We start from the raw sequence: 19,716 nt of genomic DNA on the forward strand, positions 1-19,716 counted from the left end.
TCGCTGGAATGCTCGTCGCTGGACCCGCCTCCGCAAATACCGCGCGGGTTTGCTACGGCTACGCTCCTCCCAACCGCTCACTACCGTCTTCTAATATGGTGGACCTACCCCTAAGGCTGTGTGTGTTTTCAGACTTTTTGTGTGCTTCTACTATTTACTCGTGGTGGATGTCCAAGGCCGTCGCAGGAGGACAATCCCCAGTACTCGCAGTCAACTTACGATGTACACGTAACAATTTAGTAACTAATACACGTGAATTTGGGTCATCAACGCCAATGTGTACTTCGTCTTCGTCATCCAGAGGTGTCGTGCTGTCACCCATCGACAGGATCTGCATGTCATCATCCACCGGTACCCATGTGCCCAGCTCCTTCTTGTTGGGTAATCGTGCTGACTCATCACTCGTGTTAATTGCTGGTACCCAGGCCCTTCCGTTCCGAGCCGTCGTCACCGTCGCTGCCAACAACACTGATCCCGTGCCTCGTCTGCACGAACAATCCGCGTTCGCCATCTTCAGCTGCTACGGAGACTTCAACAGGCATCACGGCATTGCCCGTGAGTCGGGCCCTGCTTACCATTTGTACAGCTGCGACTCGTGCTCCGCCAGCGCCATCATGCGTCCGGAACGGGATTACGACCGCTCGCTCACCGTCCACGTACCGAACTTCGTTGCGATCGAAGTCCATGGTCGCTCCACGCGCCCTCATGAAGTCCACTCCCAGCAGAAACTCGTCGGAACAGCCTGACATCAACTTCGATAACTTCATTGAATACAGTACGCCGTTTGAACCTCCATACTCCCAGTACGTCAAGTAGAAAGCCACCAATGCCTTCAACGTAGTCAACAGGAGCGTTCATGGTCTGCTTGTCACCATGGACCATCCACTCAGTGCCCGCGATGGTATAGCGAGCGCAGCTGCCGAGTTTCACACGCCACGAGACGCCGCCCACTTCCATCGTTGCCGTCGGAAGCCCGTCGTCGGCGCCCACGTATTCTACGTCATCGCCCTTCACCGCTTGTTGCGCGTTCGTCACCTCACGCCTGTGCGTGCCAAGTCGCATGGCCGCACTGAGCGTTCGTCATCTCCGTCATCTCCGTCATGCTGTCGGCGCTGTCTTCGTTCGTCAAGTGCCGCCACAGCTTCGGCCGCTGCTCGGCGCCGTTCGTCATCGGATTCTCGCTCAGCTCGCCGACGCTTCGCCAGCAGCGCCTTCACTCGCAGTCGCTTCGCGGCTTTGCGAGCCTTCTTCCGTGTGAGCCGTGCTTGCTCCACGTCACTACCAGCACGCTCATTACTGTCAGACGAGCTCTCGCCCGCGCTCGAGCTTCCGCCGTCCCCCGGGTGCACGTCCTCGTCATTGGTGAGGGCCGTGTTCGTCACCGGCCCCATCTCCGTTGGATCTGTCACCGTACTATTAACCTCGCCATCGTCTACGATCACCGTCTGCGTAGCTGCTGTCACCGTCAGCGCGCTCACCGTGGACTTGTCGTTCCCCGCCAGCGTGTCGGTCATTACCGACGCTTTGTTCACTGCAGACTCATCGTCCGTCATCGACTCGTTGCTCACCGCAAGCTCGGGCGTCTGGTTGCCCTTGCGCTCGCCATTCGTCACGCCGGCTGTCGCCTGCACTACCTCGGTTGTCGTCGACTCTTCCTTCGTCGGCGACTCGTCGTTTGTCATTGACTCGGGCGTTGCGTTGCCCTCGTCCTCATTGTTCGTCGTGGTGGTGGCCGTCGCCTCCATCTCCGCCTCCTAGTTCGCAATCGCTGCTGTACCCGTCGAAACGCGGCTGTCAACGTGCACGTACCCACAGCTGCCGCTGAGTCAGCCACCGGCGCGCCTTCTCCAGCTTCACCTCGTTCGTCATCATCGTCATCACAGGGTTGTGTCTCGCCTTCTCCAGCTCGACGTCGCCCTATGTCGTCATCAGCAGAGCTTCGCAGCTCTTCCTCCCGTTCGGCGCACACGTAGCGCACGCTGCCATGGCGGGCCGCACGGTCGCCACGTACTGCGCTGCTCGGTCGCTGTCCTTCGACTCTGCCTCCGTCCTCATCAACTGCATTATTTCATTCATCAGGTTGCCGGCCGACCACGACGCGCAGCACGCCGTCCGCCCCCTCTCGCTCATCTCGTCCTCGTTGTCTTCGACGCCGGAGGACTCCTCCTTCGTCTCCTCATCATCGTTCGCATCATCATCGTTCACCTCGTCATCGGTTACCTCATCATTTTTTACCTCATCATCTTTTGTGAGCGGCATTGTCGCCGTCAGCACACGGACTCGTCCTCGGATCTGGCCCTCGACCCCTCGTGACGCCGCCATCTGCGCACCACCACCAGCAGTTTGATCCAGCGCCTTCGTCACCATCAGACTTTTCTCTTCATCATTATTCGTCCTCGTTATCAGTCGCTGGGGATGCTCGGGGTTCCGCGGACGCCGTAACCCCTCTACGCCGCCCTCTTGCTGTTTTCCGACACCGTCTTCGTGTCACGCGTCTGCAAGTACGCGTCGTTCTTAGCTTTCGCCTCCTCATTCGTACAGTTTCGTGCGTAGTGCCCGTTCTGGTTGCACGCGTAATACTTCGGACCCGTGGGGCAGCGGCTTTCCGCCCAGGTAGCAAGTGGTGCCACTTGCCTGGCCACCGCTGCTTGCACCATTACCGCTAACAACACGTCGTCGCTCGTCAGCTGGGCGACCGTTGTCACGTACTTCCCTCGCGCCGGCCTGCTTTACCGCGACCTTATACCTTCTTACGTCGCGGCTCCGTCTCCTCGCCACTTGACACCGTCGCCTTCGCCCTACCAGCTGACTTATGCGACTCCGTGTGGCTGCCTACCACGGCTCGTACCAATACCGCATAATCGTAGTCCTAAGCGTCGCTTAGTTCTAAGGGGCACTAACTATTTGACCAATGACACTAGTTGAAAACAACATATGATTTTTATAGCCAGCTCCTATTTTAAGTTATGGGTACAGTCAAACCTGTTTATATGAGGCCCTGTTGGTGACCATCAACTACAATGACTCATATAAAATGGACTCAGCTAAAACAATTATGTGGTGCACGTAAAGAAATCGTGCATAGTTCGCTGCCGCTTTGCCTTCACCGTAGTCTCTCGAACCAAAGCGGTCACGGTCTGTAAAGCTCTTCGTTCTCTGTCAGTCTGCTCTCCGCATTGCAGCAGAAATGCAGCCAGCTCCATGCAGTGTCTCAGAGCAATGGCAGGTTGAACTGCGGGTTCCTGTTCCTCCTCTTCCTCCTAAGCGCTCCACCAGCACATGCGCCTTCAGCAGGAGCACGTCGTCCGCCATCGCCGTTTTAGCTTCGTTCTGAAAGAAAAATTCCCTCAGTTCCCGCTCGAACTGAGGGAATTTCACTCGGCGCCGCTTGGTCGCACTCATGTCGACGTGGCTGAAGTAGGAAGAAAGGCAGGTTGCGCAGTCGGGCGAGTGTGGCACGGCTGACCCGGGCCTTGAAAGTTGCGTAGATCCACTCGGCGAGCATGGGGTTGTTCCTGCCAGGATTCTGCTTGAGCTTTAGGTGCACTTGGAGCTTTTGTTCTAGCGTCAGACAGGTGCGAGGAGACATGGCGAGCGAAGAAGGCTTGCGGTAGGCGTGTTGGTTGAGCAGTGGTGCTTTGAAGAGTGTGTGGCCGTGAGCAGTGTGAATCAAATAAACAGGTGAGACCTAATTTGGTCCCCAAAAATGTGACTCATATACCTTGTATGCATATAAACAGAGATCATACAAAAACTAAGTGAAATATTTGGTAGCGACAAAGCCTGCATCAAATAAACGGCATGGCTCAAATAGAGAGGATCATATAAACAGGTTTGACTGTATGCTAAATCACTCTGGGATGATTTTGGTGGCCATTGGACGGCCGATGTCCTGGAGTATGCAGCCTCTCTGAACGTCATCTTGCTGAAAGTGCCACCGAAGTACACATACGTCTGCCGGTTGGCAGACGTATTCTGGAACAAACCGTTTAAAACGGCTTTGCGAAAGCGTTGGGTCGACAGACTTCGAAACGAACTCGTCCAATATCGCGCAGATGAGAAGCGAAGGGAGCAAAAACGAGAAGAGCTGGGGCAAAAGATCATGGCGGCTCGCAAGGAGCTCATTCAGGTGGAGGTGGATGAAGAAGTAGCCCGACTGAGAGACGAGTATCAAGAGGAGCCGTTTAAAGTCACGGCTCCCAACCGAGTGGACATCACACAGTGGGTTGTGTCGTGCTGGAATGACCTGACTACCGAAACGATCATCGGTGGCTTCGCCCGAGTTGGCATCTTAAACGATACTCGCTCTTGCACCGATGGGCTTCAAAGTGATGAAATCGAGAACGGCATTGTCGAGGAGTTAGAGAAATGCCGTCTAGCCGGTGATGAAGTTTGCTCGGACGACGACATTTCAGATGGTAGTAGTAGAGACAGCGAAGTAGACGAGTAGGTAGGTAGTAGCTAAACTCGATCTGAAATTCATGATATTGCATCTAAACCCGATGATATTGCATCTAAAACCGATGATCTTACATCTAAAACCGATGATATTACATCCAAAAACGATGCTATCTTATCCGAAAACGATGATAATGAACTATAAACGACCAGATAAATTAATACTAAAAGCACGGAATAAAATTTAGTCTTCGGATTACTAAAATTGGATTCGAACATGTGTGATTATTGGAAGGATGTGCAACCAGTGCAGGTCGGGTGACCCTTAGGACTACGATTATACGGTACTTCCCGTTCCACACGTGTCCGGGTGGCGGATCCCAGGTGCCTGAGTACGCGTTGTTCACGCCCTGAGGGTTCGTGAACAAGGCCACCTACTCGACCTCCGACCGCAGCATCGCGTCACTGCCGCTACCAACCATCTCCGTGGGCAATCCGGTCCCGCTGATGCCCGGAATCATGTTCGTGTCGCCCATCGCACCGCTCATTGGGGTCACGTATCGGCTCAGCGTTGTCGCCCATGCCTGGCCGATATTGATCATTCCCTTGCGCGGCGTTATCCATTGGATCGTCGAACTCCGTGACACGATGCGACTCCAGATTTCAGCCCGAGCCCCACGTTGACAGCCTGATTCTAGCTGGATCCAGAATCCAAGTGGTGGGAACAGCCTGGATATGCACTCAGCGCCCTGAATCAGGATGATCAAGGTGCATCCAGGCTGGACCAAGTCCGAAGATCCTGAAGCCTACCAGTCTGGAAGCCCCCCCAGCCAAGATCGAGCCAGTCATGCCGCAAGAGCCGAAGAGATGCCGGACCAAGCTCGTCGACGCCCAAGCTGCCTGACCGAAGCCCGTGTATCCTGAATCGACAACGTGTATCCCGAATGGACGACTCTCCAAGCTCCAAGATCTGACCATACAAACCCAAGACATTAACGACCGACCAAGCCGACCGCCCAAGATCTGCTCGACACATGGAACCATGAACTCCCTCCCAGCTGTGCTGCCGATCCCCGCTGGATCTTTGCGACTCAACCGACGACAACCCATACTGAAACCAAGATGAAACCTCCAAGACTGCATGTTACGATTAGTGATAGCCTACAAAGATAAGACCAAACAGAGTTCGTTTTTCCTGCTACAGCGCAAATGTCTTCGGTTGGGGGCCAGGCTATTTAGAGCTGGTTCAGACTCAAAGGAGCCTTGTGTCTATGGTTCTCCCCCTGCAGTCAGGGCACCTCGGCTAAGAACATAAGGGTCGTGTGTGGGGCTCTCATAGTAAGTATCAAATCAAGTTAAGGCGAGTACCTGAGCTGTCGTGCGGCCAGGGTTGATAAGCTTTATTTCATATTCTTGGGGTGTTTGTCCTGGTCAGCACTGCCATTTCGTATTAAGCTACTCCTAGGGCGGTTGAGGTAGCCACCACCTAGTGATTTGTCGATATGCTACTGAGTGATAGGAAGGACTGTGTTTTGTATTGATTCGGCTTTTTCCCTCTTGATTGAGGGTGGTGCGCGATTGATTGAGGGTCTTGGACTTGCCAGTGCCCTGGATCTACCCTCTTTGTTGACTGGTGTGTAGGGCCCACCGTCCAAGGGCCAAACAAAGAATAAGTGACGGTTGTGTGTATTGCATATTTGTGTATAACTCTGTATTGTTAAGGTTATCTCTCCGGATCCAGGCTGTGAAAGCTGCGTTCTGAAGTGTGCGTTGGTTCCGCTTCCTGGTCCTAGCGATATTATCCTGTTTCCCGCAACTCACGCAGTGCAAGTCTCACGTTCGAAGACAAACGACACCCAAAGGGATTCCACAAGAAACACACGCCACCCGGGACGACCAAGTGCTCGTCCAGGGTTGTTTCGAGGGGACAAGTCTAGATCCTTTTCGGGCCACTGTACACCTGGGCGGCAAAAGGCGTTCACCCGCCTCGCCTCATCCGTCGCCTTGTCGACCGCTTCATCCAGCGTCCTCGGTTTCGGGCGCTGCTTGACCAACTTCTTGGTCGGCTTATCCAGACATCTGTAGAATTGCGCCAACAACACTCTCTCGCTGACCTTATTCCTGCCCACCACGTCTCGTAGACTAGCCGTAAAGTATGCATGCGTCTCACCAGGCATCATGCGCCGCATACTGACTCGCCACTCCGCCGCAGACTTATCCAGCTTCTCGCCGTAGCGCCTCAACAGGGCCTTCTTCAAGTTGGTCCACGTTCTCTTCCGTTCTGGCGTCCGATGATCCATATCGGCCCACCATTTGACCGCATCTCCATCATCTTGTTTCCTACGATGAAATACGACGCCTTGTCGGACCACTTGCTGCGTCCAGACCCTTCAGTGCAAGATCAAATCGCGCTTGAAGTTGGCCGATCAATTTTCAGACATAACCGGACATCAAACATTTGAAAGTAAAAATCACTCGTATAAAGCGTAAAACCACTCTCTTTCGATTGTTTTTAGCACGAGCTTTCCGATAATATACAGTGAGCCAAAATCGAAGAAATATTGAGCTCACATGCCCCAAATAAAATAGGGAATTTTGGGGGTCCGAAAATGGAGATAATTTTTTCAGACCGAAGTTACTCCACGAGTTCTTAACCGGCGTGGACTGTAACCGTGTACACTCCAATGGCGAAATGGATAAATTCGTTTTCGCTTCTAGGTAGCTGTTGCGAAACTCGGTAAGGTTGTGTCTCAACATCTAATAAGGGTAATTAATGAGTGTCGGCATGAGAGCACCACCCGTTCCCCCGTGGCGAGGCTACCGATGATCGTACCATACTCATCTCTACAGCCCAGCTTTATGGTAGAGTTTTCTTAGCAAGGGTCTGAAAGGTGACCTTTCAAAGGTCACACTGAAATTGATCCGTGTCACGAGATTCTGTCCCGGATTGAGCTATGCCGGCGGGTAGCCGCCAGGCACGTGCTTGTGCCAACAAGCGGAAGAATCGCTGTGGCAAGCCTCCTGATAGTTACGAGGAGGTATGCGACGGTGATGATCACGATAAGCGGCTACAAACTGTATAGTAATGTTCCTCTTTCATATATTCCCCAGCCCACAGTAGATTAATAACATGTACTGATGCAGGAATCGCATGTAGGCGTTGGTGTGTCTCGAGTACGCTCTGAACGAGAAGCGATTATGGCTAACGGAATATCTGGCAGCCGAATAGCACATGCCAAATACCTCGAGATGAAACAAGCGATGGATGCAGCTTCGGCGAAACGCGCCCGCCGCGCGCTACGATCTTTGGACTTGGGTGCTCTCGCCACACATGTAGCAGCACGAGAAGGTGCACAACACGAGCAAGTGGGGTCGCCCGTGAGCTGTACATCGAACGAGAAAGATATACGCCGGCTAGAGATAGCTTCTGGTGGTAAATCTATCGAAGATCATGGTGCATTGAATGGTAAGAAGGATGGCGTCAATCAGAAAGCTGCTGCGGGCATAGGCACCAGGTTGAGAGGTCAAGTAAATAGTGAAGGTCGGGAACTGGTATCACCAGTCACTCTTGCTCACGGCTTGAACTCCCTGGATGGCGGCAAACGTGGAGAACTGCATTTTCAGACTGAACGCTCTGGATTGGATGGCCGAAACTTTGGAGTACCTTTGATTGGAGCTGATATGGTCGCGACTCCACCGAGGACGCCCAGGCAGCGACGTTCTTGTACAAAAAGCACTACAAGTATGTATGTGAGTCCACCGCAATTATCGCCATCGCCCGTGCTGCCAGTTGTGCCAACCGTTCGAGGAATGCTACGATTTTTTCTGTCCACGCAGTTTGACCCGACGTCTGCAGCAATGCAGACGTGGTCATCGACCCAGTGATAGTTGAAAAACCCGTCTGGGTAATACGCGTTTGAGGTTGTGCCGTGGATGTGGGCGATCGCATCGCCGATGACTCCGCAGAATCCCGGTGATCCTGTCCAGCTGAAACAGGCCGAGAGGTCGTGACGAGGACGTCGTCTTCGGGGATCGTCCCGGCAAAGAGGTGAGCTGAATGGCTGTACGTGCCAAGGTTACGGAAGGCGGTTGCCACATCCCCTAGTAGAATGTTGATGCTGCGCCCGGGAAAGCGTTCTTTCTGGGCGAGAATCTCCCGAGCGATGGCTGTGCAGTGCTTGTACTCGGCGGTTGGCACTGACTCGACATCGGTGTGATCGTTGACGGACGCCCCCTCTGGGAAGGATAGGTCGTGGATGACCCGGCCGGCTACGTCGGGTTCACCGTTGCCCTTGTCGACCTCCCCGAAGGGACTCAAGAACAGCCCGGGCCAGAATTGGGCGACGGCACGGTCGACGACGATGCAGCGGCCGAGGTCCTGCTCCTTCCGGATGTTCTTGCGGAGGACATTAAGTCTCTCGGTGGCGGACGGGTGGTTTCGTGGAGGGCTGGTTTGGCGGGGCATTGGTGGTGTTAGAGTCACAGTAATCCCTTCCTGCACAGTGGGCAGCAGGATATGTAGTTTGGGGTACGTTCTGCAGCTTTGCTGTATGACGGCAGGAACGATATCCTTATTGGGACGGTAGTCGGACGTCGTCTGCCCGCGTAGCAGCTCGACTAGGGTGGGAAGTGAGCACTGGGTGCGGCGCACGTATTCAGATACCGCACTCTGTAGTGGCTTGTGTAGCTGGAACTGCTGGCGGCCGCCGGCCCATTCCGCCGTTGGGAAGTCCCTGTTCGGTAGTGATAGGTGGACTGCGCTGAACGCCGTCGCCACGGCCTTGTGCCGTATACTTGCCCATATATTGGCCCTCCTCCGTCCCCGGGACAGGAGTTGCTGCACTTGGGGTGCGCTAGGTGGGGCACGGAGCGGTTGAGATATACTAGAAAACGGGCGACCCGCAGACTGTGCTGTTGCTGTAGCTGCGCTAGTAGGTAGCCTAGTGGATGTGGATGCGGGAATGCGCGCGCCACGATGGGGTGCGTGTGTGACCTGATGATTGCGCGGTTCGAGTGAGGCCGCATCGGACGTTGGATTGGGCGCGGGGTATCGGGATAGCGGATCTGCCGTTATGTGTTGTTGACCGGGGTTGGCGGTGAGGTTGGATACGATCTGAGGCATCGCGGTTTATGGTGCGTTCTAGAAGGTGAGGTATCTTTGGTTTGACTACCGGTATGGTGAGTCGGCGTATGTAGGCGCACGGTGGTGCCACTATGTGGTGGGTTTAGTACGTTACGTGGGTGCGTAAGCAGATCCACCAACTCAGAAGTAGAGGGGATAAACAATGCGGCGTTTGTATTAGCGGCAGTGGTATCAAGTGTTGGGGTCCGAAGCGCCTGTGAGCCGGTAGCGCCTCGGCAGCCTCAGGGGCGGCGAGGGCCGTGATGACCGCGGCGGGTGGTGCCGTACTGCCTGGTAATGCACGATACTAGGTCTCTGGGTAGTGGGCCATCCCACGTGTGCGTGCGGAATGAGTACGCGCAGCGGTCTCCTCCGGTGCACATGCCGCCGCCGAAGAAGCGCAGGCATGGCTCCGTACCGTCTGAACGACTAGGCACCAGGGCTTGGATGTTGTCCGGCATAGCCTGGGGGCGGCTGTTTTGCGCGCGCCGTGGTTGATCGGTCTGTGGAGGCGCGCGCAGTGGAGCAGGTTGAGATTGGGCTGTGGCTGTGAGAGTCTGCAGCGCGAGCAGCCATTCGATCGACCTGTACTCGATTGCCTCGGTGTCGGCGCAGAAATCCCTCCACCACGTTGGCGAGTCTTCCGACATGTGAGCGACAGCGCGACCGAGATAGACGTTCGCATACTGCAGCGTGCGTGTCACGAGTTCCGAGGTGTTAGCCGGGTCGGCCCTCTGATTGTCGAAGACAAATCGACGAAGTTGATCCAGCAGGCGATTCATGTGCGGGTACCAGTGAGTTCACCGAAGGAGCTGAGCCCGCTGAGTGCGAGTAGAATATCGTCGTAAGGTGTGCACTCGGCGGGCTGGGGCGGTTGAGCTGCTGAGCTAAAGTCCAGCGAGAAGTTGGTGTTGTTCGAACTGCGCTTGAGCCTCTCGTCGTCCGACAGAGGGCGGAAGTAGGAAAGGGACAGACCTTGAGAACCAATGCGCACGCCTTAGAGACCAGCCACGGTAGCGATACTCGAGTCGAAAGGGATGCTGGCGAGGCGGCGAATCCACAGGAGCGTGTCGGTAGGGGTGGTGAACGCACCGTCGGAGCGAGACAGGTTTGCGATACTTCTGTAGGCGGCAAGGATGTGCGTGACGTGCGGTACAAACTCGCTGCGGCTCCGCTGATTGAGCGACGGGAAGCTAGTCGATCGCAGCTCGCGTAACTGCGCCGGTGGTAATTCATTCGTGTGGAGCGCAGGTACAGTCCAAGAGACGGTGCGAGTCCCGTCAACCATGCTTGGCTGTAGTTCTGGGCGGTCCGGCGGCGCCAGAGTCATAGTCGGGTTGGCTTCGGCAGCGTCCAGACGCCTGCTCATGTCAATGACCAGGGCGCTGAGAGAGCCTACTTGAGCTGCAAGACGTTCAATGGCGTTGTCACCCGTGGCTCCGCCTGGGAATCTACTGGGGGCGGCCCCGCTGGCTGCCTGTGGGCCCGAAAGAAATGAGGCTAAGTCAAAGTTGTCGCTGGTGTTGATCTCGCGAGACCCCGAGAGAGCTGTCTGTGCACTGGCCCGTCCTTCCGGCGGCGGCGCAGACGACCCAAATGGCGACGGCCCAGCTGATGGTGACCGCGCAGCATGGTCGCCGGCATCGCCCGGTGAAGGTGGACTGTCGAGGTAGATGATTGAGTGTCTTTTGTGTTGGTGCTTCGAGGAGGTACCGGGCTGTGCCGCTGGGGCAGCGCCGGCCGCGCCAGAGTCCGCGGCGCGCTTCGAGCCCCCGCACTGGACTGCCTGCACATCTCGGGCAAGCTTCGCTGCTCGAGCGGCGGTGCCCAGGTTTTGCTTGCCAACCGCTTTCGCCCGTGGCGCGGTAGCTGATGTAGGCGAAGGTGATGGCGACGCCAGCAGATCGTCGAGACCGAAAGGCGCCGGTCGCGCGAGTTTCTTCTTCCGCTCCGCCGAGCGTGCGGCACCCTCTGCTTTCCGCTTCTGAATTCTGCGGCTCGCGCGAGGAGTGGTCGAAGTCGAGGACGGGGTCGGCCGAGTGCCATCCGCCTCAGCGGGCTCCGATCCCGGTGGTGGTGAAGCTGGAGCCGGTGTTTCCGTCACGACCGTAGCCGGGCCGGTGCTCGTGGCCCGGGATGGGGATGGATGAGCGGACGATGTTGCCAGCAGGTGCGTGGGTGGGCTGGGGGGCGACATCGGCACTAGGTCGAGGCTGGAGCTGGGAGGGGGCAGAGGTGAGGAAGAAGGACTACTTGCGAGGCTTGAGGCGAAAGGCCGAATGAGCAGTAGCGTCCGGCAGCTCCACAGCGTCTCGTTCTCGGCCGGCCGCCCACCGTCCTCAGACGCCGAGCACTGTTCTGAGTGGGGGTTTCTTAACCGCTGCGCCTCCCCCCACCAGGAAACACTTTTTCGTACCTGCGTCACGAAACCACCTTTCATCGAAGTCAATGAGCACTTCAATGGTTCTTAGAATCAATGCATACCCGGCCGACATGATGATGGATATACACGCTTACTAAGTGGATTATGAAGACACAACGATAACGGTGGCCGTGCCACCGGCGAGAAAAAAAATAACGGAGTGGGAGGCCGATAACATCGCTAGAATCAAAGCGTTGATGATAACTCGGATCTCATCCACGAAAGAAATTCATTACTGCAACGGACATTGACTTAACGGGTTTTACCGAATAATACCCGGACTACTATTTATTAGAGACCCCGAAAAATTGATCGGCTTTAACGAGGGGGGGTCTATTTGGGTAAGGGCTTCTATTTTATGGAATGCAGATCGACTAACCGATAAACGACATCATAGGTGTGCAAAGGTATTTGGCACGCTTGTTTTAATACAGGCGGCAGTTAAATTCATCAATAAATTAGACGGAGTGTATTTTGTTGCTGGTTTTAGTTTAAGGTCTTCTGCCAGTTTCGTGCCGTCCTTCGAACTTGCGGACTTGCTGTGGCATAACTTTTCATTGAATTGTCCATTCTGAAATCTGATTGCACCCGCTAAATCTGCGCGATTGGGCTGATTTTATGTACTTCACGCTGGTCCGTGTAAATTTTGCAGAACTTCTTGTTATTATTTTGAAAAGCTTGTTGATTTTGGAGTGAGCTGCCAGTTTCCTGCCTCTTTTTGATAGCATTTTTGTATGCTATGCAAATCCTAGGAGGCTCATCACCGGAAATTGCATGTGACGCTGGAAAAATCTACCAATAGACTACGAGAGATCAACAAGGAGAAGATGCTAATTGGCTAAAACAAGTAGGCACGGAACTGGTTGTAGGCACGCAGCTGGCACCTTACCTTAGTAGAACGGTGCAAGTAATTGTTCCTCTCCTCTACCACTAAAATGAGCATTGTTTTGCATTGCTAGTATTAGTCTGATTGTCAGGACTAGGTCCATCCCAATATCCGTAAAAACAAAGGTTGAAATAAATACTAACTATCCAACCTTTGCGCTTCTTGACTCTAAATCACAGGTGCATGGAATTTAATTTATGTGTTGGTAAGCGTAAAATAGCTGCTAGGTTGCCGAGGTGAACAACCCACCTGAGTCCGTTGAATTTGTTTTAGTCGCATTTTTGCTCAATCCAGTAGCTTTAGTGGTGGCTGCATAGTGAATGGAGATAAGAAAATAAAACCGTTGCAATTGGGGAATATTGTTTTACTTACTAGCGTTGAGCAAAATCTTTTTTTGTTGTTCTCAAGGGACTATCTTTATGAACTTCGCGAGTATTTTCACACATTTTTAGTACAAGAGGTATTGTCTTCGTAAGTTTTTGTTAGCGTTTCTCTATTTAGTAGCCCGGGTTTGTATTAAATTATTTAATAATCCGGGCTTCTATTTGATAGAGGGCTTGTATTTCTAGACTGCAAAGTATTGCCTTGAATGCATCATCCGGATCTTTACTCAGCGCCATCTTGAACTTGTCCACCAGGCGTTTAGAAGTTGAGGAGGCCTTGTCCGAAATGGTCGATAGCCCGGGGACATTAACCCGGTCTTTGTCGTTAGTCGGGTCAGACCGCAAGAGCCTCGTCGCCGTAGTGATGGCCTTGTCATCGGTGGGAGAACGGGGAGCTACTCACGTTTCCAGGGGATCAGCCAGGTCAGACTCCACACGCGCCTCAGGAGAACGACGGCAAAGAACGCAGAAAACGACGCGTTCATGCTCGACGTCGACTCGATTCCTTGATTTCGACAGCTTTCCCGTCGAATAGAGTTGGCCGACATGTTTATGTCGATATTCACTTACGGGGTTGATCGTGCAGTGTGGTGATCGCAAGCTCCCAGCGTAGTCAATAGTTTATCACTGCAAGCTTTAAGCTCGCCTTTGGCCTTTAAACTGCCTACCGACAGTTACTAAACTGGTGCAACGGTAGTCGTCCTAGAGGTCATCGCGGTTGACACTGCACACAATTCCCTACCGCAAAATACGCACTTGTCCATGTCATGAGAGTGTCAATGTGTTGGGGGGTTGCGTGAATTTCAACCAAAACGTTGCATAATTCGTCGGGGATCACAAGAATCGAGACCCACTGGTACTACTGCTCTCAGTTCGACCAGTAATGTCCAAATCGAATCACGACAATAAAAAACCGGAAAATGTAGCGCCCATGTTTCGTTTCGTTTCGCATTGAGGTACATTGTTGTCTGTTAACTTCTTTGGCTAATGACATCCTACGACCTTGTCGACGATCGTCTCATTCCGGTCGTCCTGTAGCTAGGCGCCGTAGTGGCGATCCCGGCACCCCTAAAGTGTGACGGCCACGAGCTCCGAAGAACTTTCATCAGTGGTGCGTTCGAACCAGTGCCCGATGTCACTGGCCGCGTGCTGGGACGCATGTTGCCATTTGTCGGCGGAAATCACATCTCGGGTTATGGTCATCTGGACGCTGTCCATTGCCATGTTCGCTAATGTATCAGCCATCGTATTGTATGCCCGCAGGTGGTGTTGCCACGTCAGGACACAGAGCTTGTCCGCCAGTCTGCGAGTCAATATAGCGCCCATGTTTTCGGCCAGAGGGGGTGAAATCGACTCAAATCTATCGGGAGCGTCTGACCAAAATCGACACCAGCAGCATTTGAGAGGCACGAAGAGCCTGCAAACTTCACCCCAGTGCCGTGGCTGGCCATGGTATTCCCTGCTCAATGCGTGGATCGGTCTTCAGAGGGTTTGAAGCGCCCGCAGAGCGACGTTTGGCAGCTTTAGGCCACCTTAGCCCATGGCTTTGCAGTGTATTTGGCGGCCATGACACCCGTCCCACAAGACGAGCATGTTTAGCCATGTTTCAACATGTTTGGTTTGAGATTTCTTACTTGATTTCAGAATGCTTGCTATCCTAACCCATTTAGAAAACATGGGCTGTTTCAACGACCTAAAAACATGGTTTGAATCGCCCGAACTCGTGAGTTAGTGAAGTGACGAGTACTTGTTGGGGACGAAGTCCCCCCTTACATTGATACGTCCACTTTTACTTAGCTTTTTCAAGGGTCCATACCCGCATTTACTTACCTGATATCAGTTCAGAAGGAACAGGTTAGGGCTGACATTCTGATTGAGTCGCCCAGGGCCATTTTTGACAAAAAAACTGTGTTTACTGACACTTCCAGAATTGTGACATGGATAGGATTTGAGATCTCACTGCATAAATATGTGGAATTTAGTGACCATATGTCATTAAATCCGAGGTACACGAGAGGGCACTATCCAAACAGAGAAATGCTAATTTGGCTCATCAACAGGACGACCGGTGCAGCTTTAGCTAAAATGCTACAGTTTACCGGCTGTGATGATGTGACTAAATGCCTCGTCGCATACGTTCGTACCCTGATTTAGAGCGGAGGGAACACGGTCAGCAAGCTTTTATACGGGAGCGTCAGACTCAGTCTCCTACAGTTTATGTAAGAAAATAAGATTGGACAGACTCTTGCTTCAAGTTCCAACCAGGGCATCATTGACCTGCTCGAGTGCAGTCACCACTAGAAGCGGTAGTGAGCGGTTGCGAGGCGGGCCCAGCGACGAGCATTCCAGCGAACGGACCCGTTGCCCCAACTCGGAGTTAGTTTTCTATTGCGGGGTCTGGGGGTACAACCCCCAGCATGTAAAGCTCGCAATGCACTTTTTACATGCAATGACGAGTTCTTCATGCAGCTAGTTCTATGATAATAGTGTTCCTAATCGAAGATGTGATGTCGGATCGGAAGCTGCACTGATCTGCACGTGATGGCTTAGACCCAATTAATCAACAGCTTCATCAGATCCATTGGGAGAGCGAGGACGTCGGCCTGCAGTGGAGATTCCACTGCAGGGCGTCGGCCCCCTAAGCAACTCAACGGAGTAACGTGACTGAGATGCTCCACTAGTATTTGCACTTCCAAGTATACGTATACCATCCATATACCTGGTTACTGACCCACAAATGTAGCCATTTAATTTACACCGCGAAACATGATGGCTTCACCTATCCCGTGGGTCTTAAACCCGCGGGACGCCTGCATACAAAATCCAAGCTAACTTTCCCGCGACGACAATTGACTCCATTCGCCGCAGAAGCCAAGATGGCCAGCGCCACCAAGAAGCGCGTGTCGTACTTCTACCACCGTAGGGCGGCCTCCCTTGACTCTCGCTGCGGTTTCCCCCTTGCTCTAACCTTGTTCTACCTGCTCTACCCACAGCCGAGGAGGGCCACTTCTACTATGGCCCGGGCCACCCCATGAAGCCGCACCGCATGAAGCTGGCGCACCACTTAGTGGTCAACTACGACCTGTACCGCAAGATGGACATCTTCGTACGTCCGATACAAACTCCAAGTCAAACTACTTTCAGAAGAGTAGAATGATAGGCTAATTCTACCTCGTTCTACCCTGTGTTCTGCCTCACACAGGAGCCGCACATCGCGTCGGCCGAGGAGATCAAGAACTTCCACGCGCCCGACTACATCGACTTCCTCCAGAGGATCAGCCCTAGCAACCAGAAGGACCTCGCAACCGAGCTGCAGAAGTGTACGTGGATCTCAGAATATTGTTTTCTGGTAGAATTATCTGGGATGAGAAGCTCATTAAAAAGTTTTTGCTGGTTGACGCAGACAACCTGGGCGAGCTGACGGACTGCCCCGTGTTCGACGGCATCTTCGACTTCTGCCAGATTTACTCAGGCGGCACACTGGACGCTGTGAGTCGACTGAACCACGGACAGTGCGACATCGCCATCAACTGGGCGGGAGGCCTGCACCACGCCAAGAAGTCGGAGGGATCGGGCTTCTGCTATGTGAACGACATTGTGCTCGGCATCCTGGAGCTGCTCAAGTACCACCCACGCGTGCTGTACATTGACATTGACGTGCACCACGGCGACGGTGTGGAGGAGGCCTTCTACGTTACGGACCGAGTCATGACCGTGTCCTTCCACAAGTACGGCGACTTCTTCCCCGGCACAGGCGACATCAAGGTACGCGCTGTTATTTTTTTCCTAGGATATGTGTGGATAAATGATCATTTGACGCTGCTGAGTAGGATATCGGCACCAAGAACGGCAAGTACTACGCCGTCAACTTCCCGTTGCTGAGCGGCATGAATGACGAAAGTTACGAGAGTGTGTTCAAGCCTGTGATCCAGAAGGTCATGGAGACTTTTGCACCCTCTGCTGTGGTGCTGCAGTGTGGCGCTGACTCGCTGACTGGAGACCGTCTTGGCTGTTTCAACGTCACTACACGAGGTAAGCACAGCCAAATGATGTTTTGTGAGACTGGCGCCTAACCTGCGTGTGCGTACCTCTCAGGACACGGTGAATGTGTGAAGTTCGTGAAGAGCTTTGGCCTGCCGATGCTGGTGCTCGGCGGAGGTGGCTACACGATCCGCAACGTCTCGAGGGCATGGGCCTACGAGACATCCATTCTGCTTGACGAGGAGGTGTCCAACAACATTCCGTACAACGACTACTTCGAGTTCTACGCCCCGAATTTCAAGCTGCACCTCGAGCCGGACCCGGATCTTGAGAACGCGAATTCTAGGGAGTACTTGGACGAGTGCAAGTACGTGAACGGCCCCGCTTCGTCTCACATTGTGCGTAGTAATTGTATCGCTAACTCGCCCGTTGTTTTATGTCCCTTCAGGACCAAAATCTTTGAGAACCTTCGCGCGTTAACTGGAGCTCCGAGCGTTCAAATGAGCCAAGCGCCTCCGACGCACATGCTTCGCGAAGAGGATGAATACGCGGCGGATCCGGACTCACGAACCGATAATGACGGAAAGCGGCAGCATGAGGCCGAGTTTTATAGAGACGGCAAGGACCAGCGAGGAAACGACGATGACGCCGATGCCAGCGCTACTGCAGCCAACGGTTCAGCCCAGGAAGGAGGGGACAACACGGCACCGGATGTCATCCCCATGGATGTTGATTAGACAGCAAAGACGAGAAGAGGCCTGGACTGGGCTGGGCTGGACTCTTTTCTTCTTGGCCAGCCATGCTCGCTTCCTCGCGCTTGTGCATTTTTCTCTCTTTAATACGATGATGACCCGACGAGCCGAAGTCTCTATTTATGCTGCATCTGCTGCAGTTTGCGCTGCTTGTCGCGCTCCGCCTTCTCGATCTCGAAGCGTTTGAGGTCCAGCCGCTGTAAGAACTCCTGCTTCTCAATGTATCTACAACCAAGCCACAACGTCAGCAGCGGATACAAGCCAACAGTCCATAAGAACCAGAACGCACCCGTCCTTGGTGTACTGCGTGAGCTCCTCCTCGATGTCCTCCTTCTCCTTGAACTTGTCCCAGTCCAGCGACGTCTTCTCCATGGTCGAAACCTTCTTGGGCTCGTCCAGCGACTCCAGCACCTTGTCCAGCCCCTTCTTGCCCTTGGGCTTGGCCGTCTGAGCAGCTGCGGCACTTGCACTGGTCGAGACGCTGTACTCTTTGCCTGCGAACTTGACCACGCGGTCCACCTTCAGCTCCTTATTTGTGGCATTGGCCATTTCCTTCCTCGACCTCTTGACGTCCACACTGAGGATGGGCATGGAGAACTCGTGCAGCTTGCGCTTCTTCTTCCTCCTCATGCTCTCCTCCTTCTTGCCGTTGCGCATCGTGGTCTTCTTGATCAGTCCACTGAGCAGCTTGGCCGTCTTGTCCGCCGCCTTCTTGGAGACGGCCGTGGACGCGTTGATGTCGTCCCAGAGTTGATCGACGTGCGAGTCGCTCGTGACGCTGCGCTGCTTGTCTGTCGCGACGTCGGCGTCATCCAGAGTGTCCTCGTCTTCCTCTTCTTCAGCTGCGATGGAGACAATTCAGGCGGGAATTAGCGCATTGTATTTGCAGGACGAAGACGGAGCTGTTGAGCTATGTAGACGCACCTTCGGGGACGTAGTCGCCGTCGTCTTCGTCCGAGGAGCTCCCCATGACTGTTGATGTGTATTTTCGATTATGGGTTTAGATTTGGCACGCGCCAACGGTTTTGTATGGGGTTTTGTATGTGGGTAGTTTGTGGCTTTTTACGCTGCGTTTTGCTTGCTGTCGAAGCAAATGGCTACACCGGTGAGGATCAGCGTCATGCCCGTGTACGTGGCTGCAGTGAGTGAAAAAAATGGAATAGTGAGTGTTACTGTGGTTTGAGTGCGAGGGAGGCTGAGGCCACGTACAGATCGGGCGCTGGGGCTGCTCGCCCAGCAGGCGGCTCGTGATGGCCGTGAAGACGAACGCCAGCGAGTTGCAAATGGGCACGGCGTTCGAGACGTCTGCAGTAAGGAATGTAGCCATCTTTTCGTCAGTGGCAAGCAGGAAGTGACGTTGACGGAGAGCGAGGACGCACCTGTCGAGCCCAGCAGGAACACGTAGGCGACCGACCCGCTCTGGTTCAGCGCAAAAGGCAGCAGAAACTGCAGCACACAAACAACAGGGATCAGCGTCTGAGCGTGCCACAAGTACAAAGCTGGAAGACTCGGTGTGCAAAGCTGTACCTGCCAGTTCTTCATCAGGTCCAGCAGCTGCTTCTTCATCTCCTCGAGGCTGTTGTCCTTCCGCGTGTACATGACGTCGGCATCGCTGCCTGAACGCCACAACGACCCATTCCGTCAGTCAGTCTCAGGGCGTGTCCACGCCGCAGCATGAACCGTTACCTCGCTTGATGAGGGGGTTGGTGCAGCCCCAGAGAGCGCCCACGAACAGGAAGGATAGCAGCGTCGTCAGTGCCGAGCTCATGCAG

At 53.9% G+C, this 19,716-nt stretch overlaps 9 protein-coding genes across 9 annotated transcripts; 2 read left to right on the plus strand and 7 right to left on the minus strand.

Moving 5' to 3' along the window:
* Positions 1-154: 154 nt before the first annotated feature.
* On the minus strand, positions 155-3,589 carry PHYSODRAFT_329160 (hypothetical protein; the record flags this gene model as incomplete). The annotated part of the gene is made up of 12 exons (XM_009525555.1): positions 155-214; positions 284-390; positions 422-728; positions 808-1,042; positions 1,071-1,177; positions 1,218-1,754; positions 1,810-1,917; positions 1,999-2,395; positions 2,452-2,687; positions 2,747-2,869; positions 3,274-3,387; positions 3,467-3,589. The coding sequence occupies 12 exons, from the start codon at positions 3,587-3,589 to the stop codon at positions 155-157; spliced, it is 2,454 nt and encodes an 817-aa protein (XP_009523850.1).
* Positions 3,590-3,853: 264 nt separating this feature from the next.
* On the plus strand, positions 3,854-4,291 carry PHYSODRAFT_402701 (hypothetical protein; the record flags this gene model as incomplete). The annotated part of the gene is made up of 2 exons (XM_009525556.1): positions 3,854-4,039; positions 4,169-4,291. Coding segments are annotated over 2 exons (309 nt in total), but the record flags the coding sequence as incomplete, so codon positions are not given.
* Positions 4,292-4,832: 541 nt separating this feature from the next.
* Positions 4,833-8,863, minus strand: PHYSODRAFT_329162 (hypothetical protein; the record flags this gene model as incomplete). The annotated part of the gene is made up of 4 exons (XM_009525557.1): positions 4,833-5,204; positions 6,381-6,738; positions 8,242-8,385; positions 8,466-8,863. The coding sequence occupies 4 exons, from the start codon at positions 8,861-8,863 to the stop codon at positions 4,833-4,835; spliced, it is 1,272 nt and encodes a 423-aa protein (XP_009523852.1).
* Positions 8,864-9,762: 899 nt separating this feature from the next.
* Positions 9,763-10,302, minus strand: PHYSODRAFT_329163 (hypothetical protein; the record flags this gene model as incomplete). Its single annotated transcript, XM_009525558.1, has 1 exon — positions 9,763-10,302. The coding sequence occupies one exon, from the start codon at positions 10,300-10,302 to the stop codon at positions 9,763-9,765; it is 540 nt and encodes a 179-aa protein (XP_009523853.1).
* A 215-nt stretch (positions 10,303-10,517) lies between these two features.
* On the minus strand, positions 10,518-12,015 carry PHYSODRAFT_255355 (hypothetical protein; the record flags this gene model as incomplete). Its single annotated transcript, XM_009525559.1, has 3 exons — positions 10,518-11,878; positions 11,937-11,953; positions 12,005-12,015. The coding sequence occupies 3 exons, from the start codon at positions 12,013-12,015 to the stop codon at positions 10,518-10,520; spliced, it is 1,389 nt and encodes a 462-aa protein (XP_009523854.1).
* Positions 12,016-14,279: 2,264 nt separating this feature from the next.
* Positions 14,280-14,537, minus strand: PHYSODRAFT_488366 (hypothetical protein; the record flags this gene model as incomplete). The annotated part of the gene is made up of 1 exon (XM_009525560.1): positions 14,280-14,537. The coding sequence occupies one exon, from the start codon at positions 14,535-14,537 to the stop codon at positions 14,280-14,282; it is 258 nt and encodes an 85-aa protein (XP_009523855.1).
* A 1,550-nt stretch (positions 14,538-16,087) lies between these two features.
* Positions 16,088-18,046, plus strand: PHYSODRAFT_542338 (hypothetical protein; the record flags this gene model as incomplete). Its single annotated transcript, XM_009525561.1, has 7 exons — positions 16,088-16,130; positions 16,205-16,317; positions 16,414-16,531; positions 16,615-16,976; positions 17,042-17,243; positions 17,307-17,559; positions 17,641-18,046. 7 exons carry the CDS (start codon positions 16,088-16,090, stop codon positions 17,927-17,929), a joined length of 1,380 nt encoding a protein of 459 aa, XP_009523856.1. The 3' UTR covers positions 17,930-18,046.
* A 14-nt stretch (positions 18,047-18,060) lies between these two features.
* Positions 18,061-18,914, minus strand: PHYSODRAFT_489722 (hypothetical protein; the record flags this gene model as incomplete). Its single annotated transcript, XM_009525562.1, has 3 exons — positions 18,061-18,169; positions 18,234-18,786; positions 18,869-18,914. 3 exons carry the CDS (start codon positions 18,912-18,914, stop codon positions 18,061-18,063), a joined length of 708 nt encoding a protein of 235 aa, XP_009523857.1.
* A 92-nt stretch (positions 18,915-19,006) lies between these two features.
* On the minus strand, positions 19,007-19,712 carry PHYSODRAFT_490822 (hypothetical protein; the record flags this gene model as incomplete). Its single annotated transcript, XM_009525563.1, has 5 exons — positions 19,007-19,080; positions 19,154-19,249; positions 19,324-19,390; positions 19,472-19,560; positions 19,631-19,712. 5 exons carry the CDS (start codon positions 19,710-19,712, stop codon positions 19,007-19,009), a joined length of 408 nt encoding a protein of 135 aa, XP_009523858.1.
* Between the last annotated feature and the right edge of the window lie 4 nt (positions 19,713-19,716).

Source organism: Phytophthora sojae, assembly GCF_000149755.1.
Source record: "Phytophthora sojae unplaced genomic scaffold PHYSOscaffold_3, whole genome shotgun sequence".
In the NCBI taxonomy this organism is placed as follows: domain Eukaryota; phylum Oomycota; class Peronosporomycetes; order Peronosporales; family Peronosporaceae; genus Phytophthora; species Phytophthora sojae.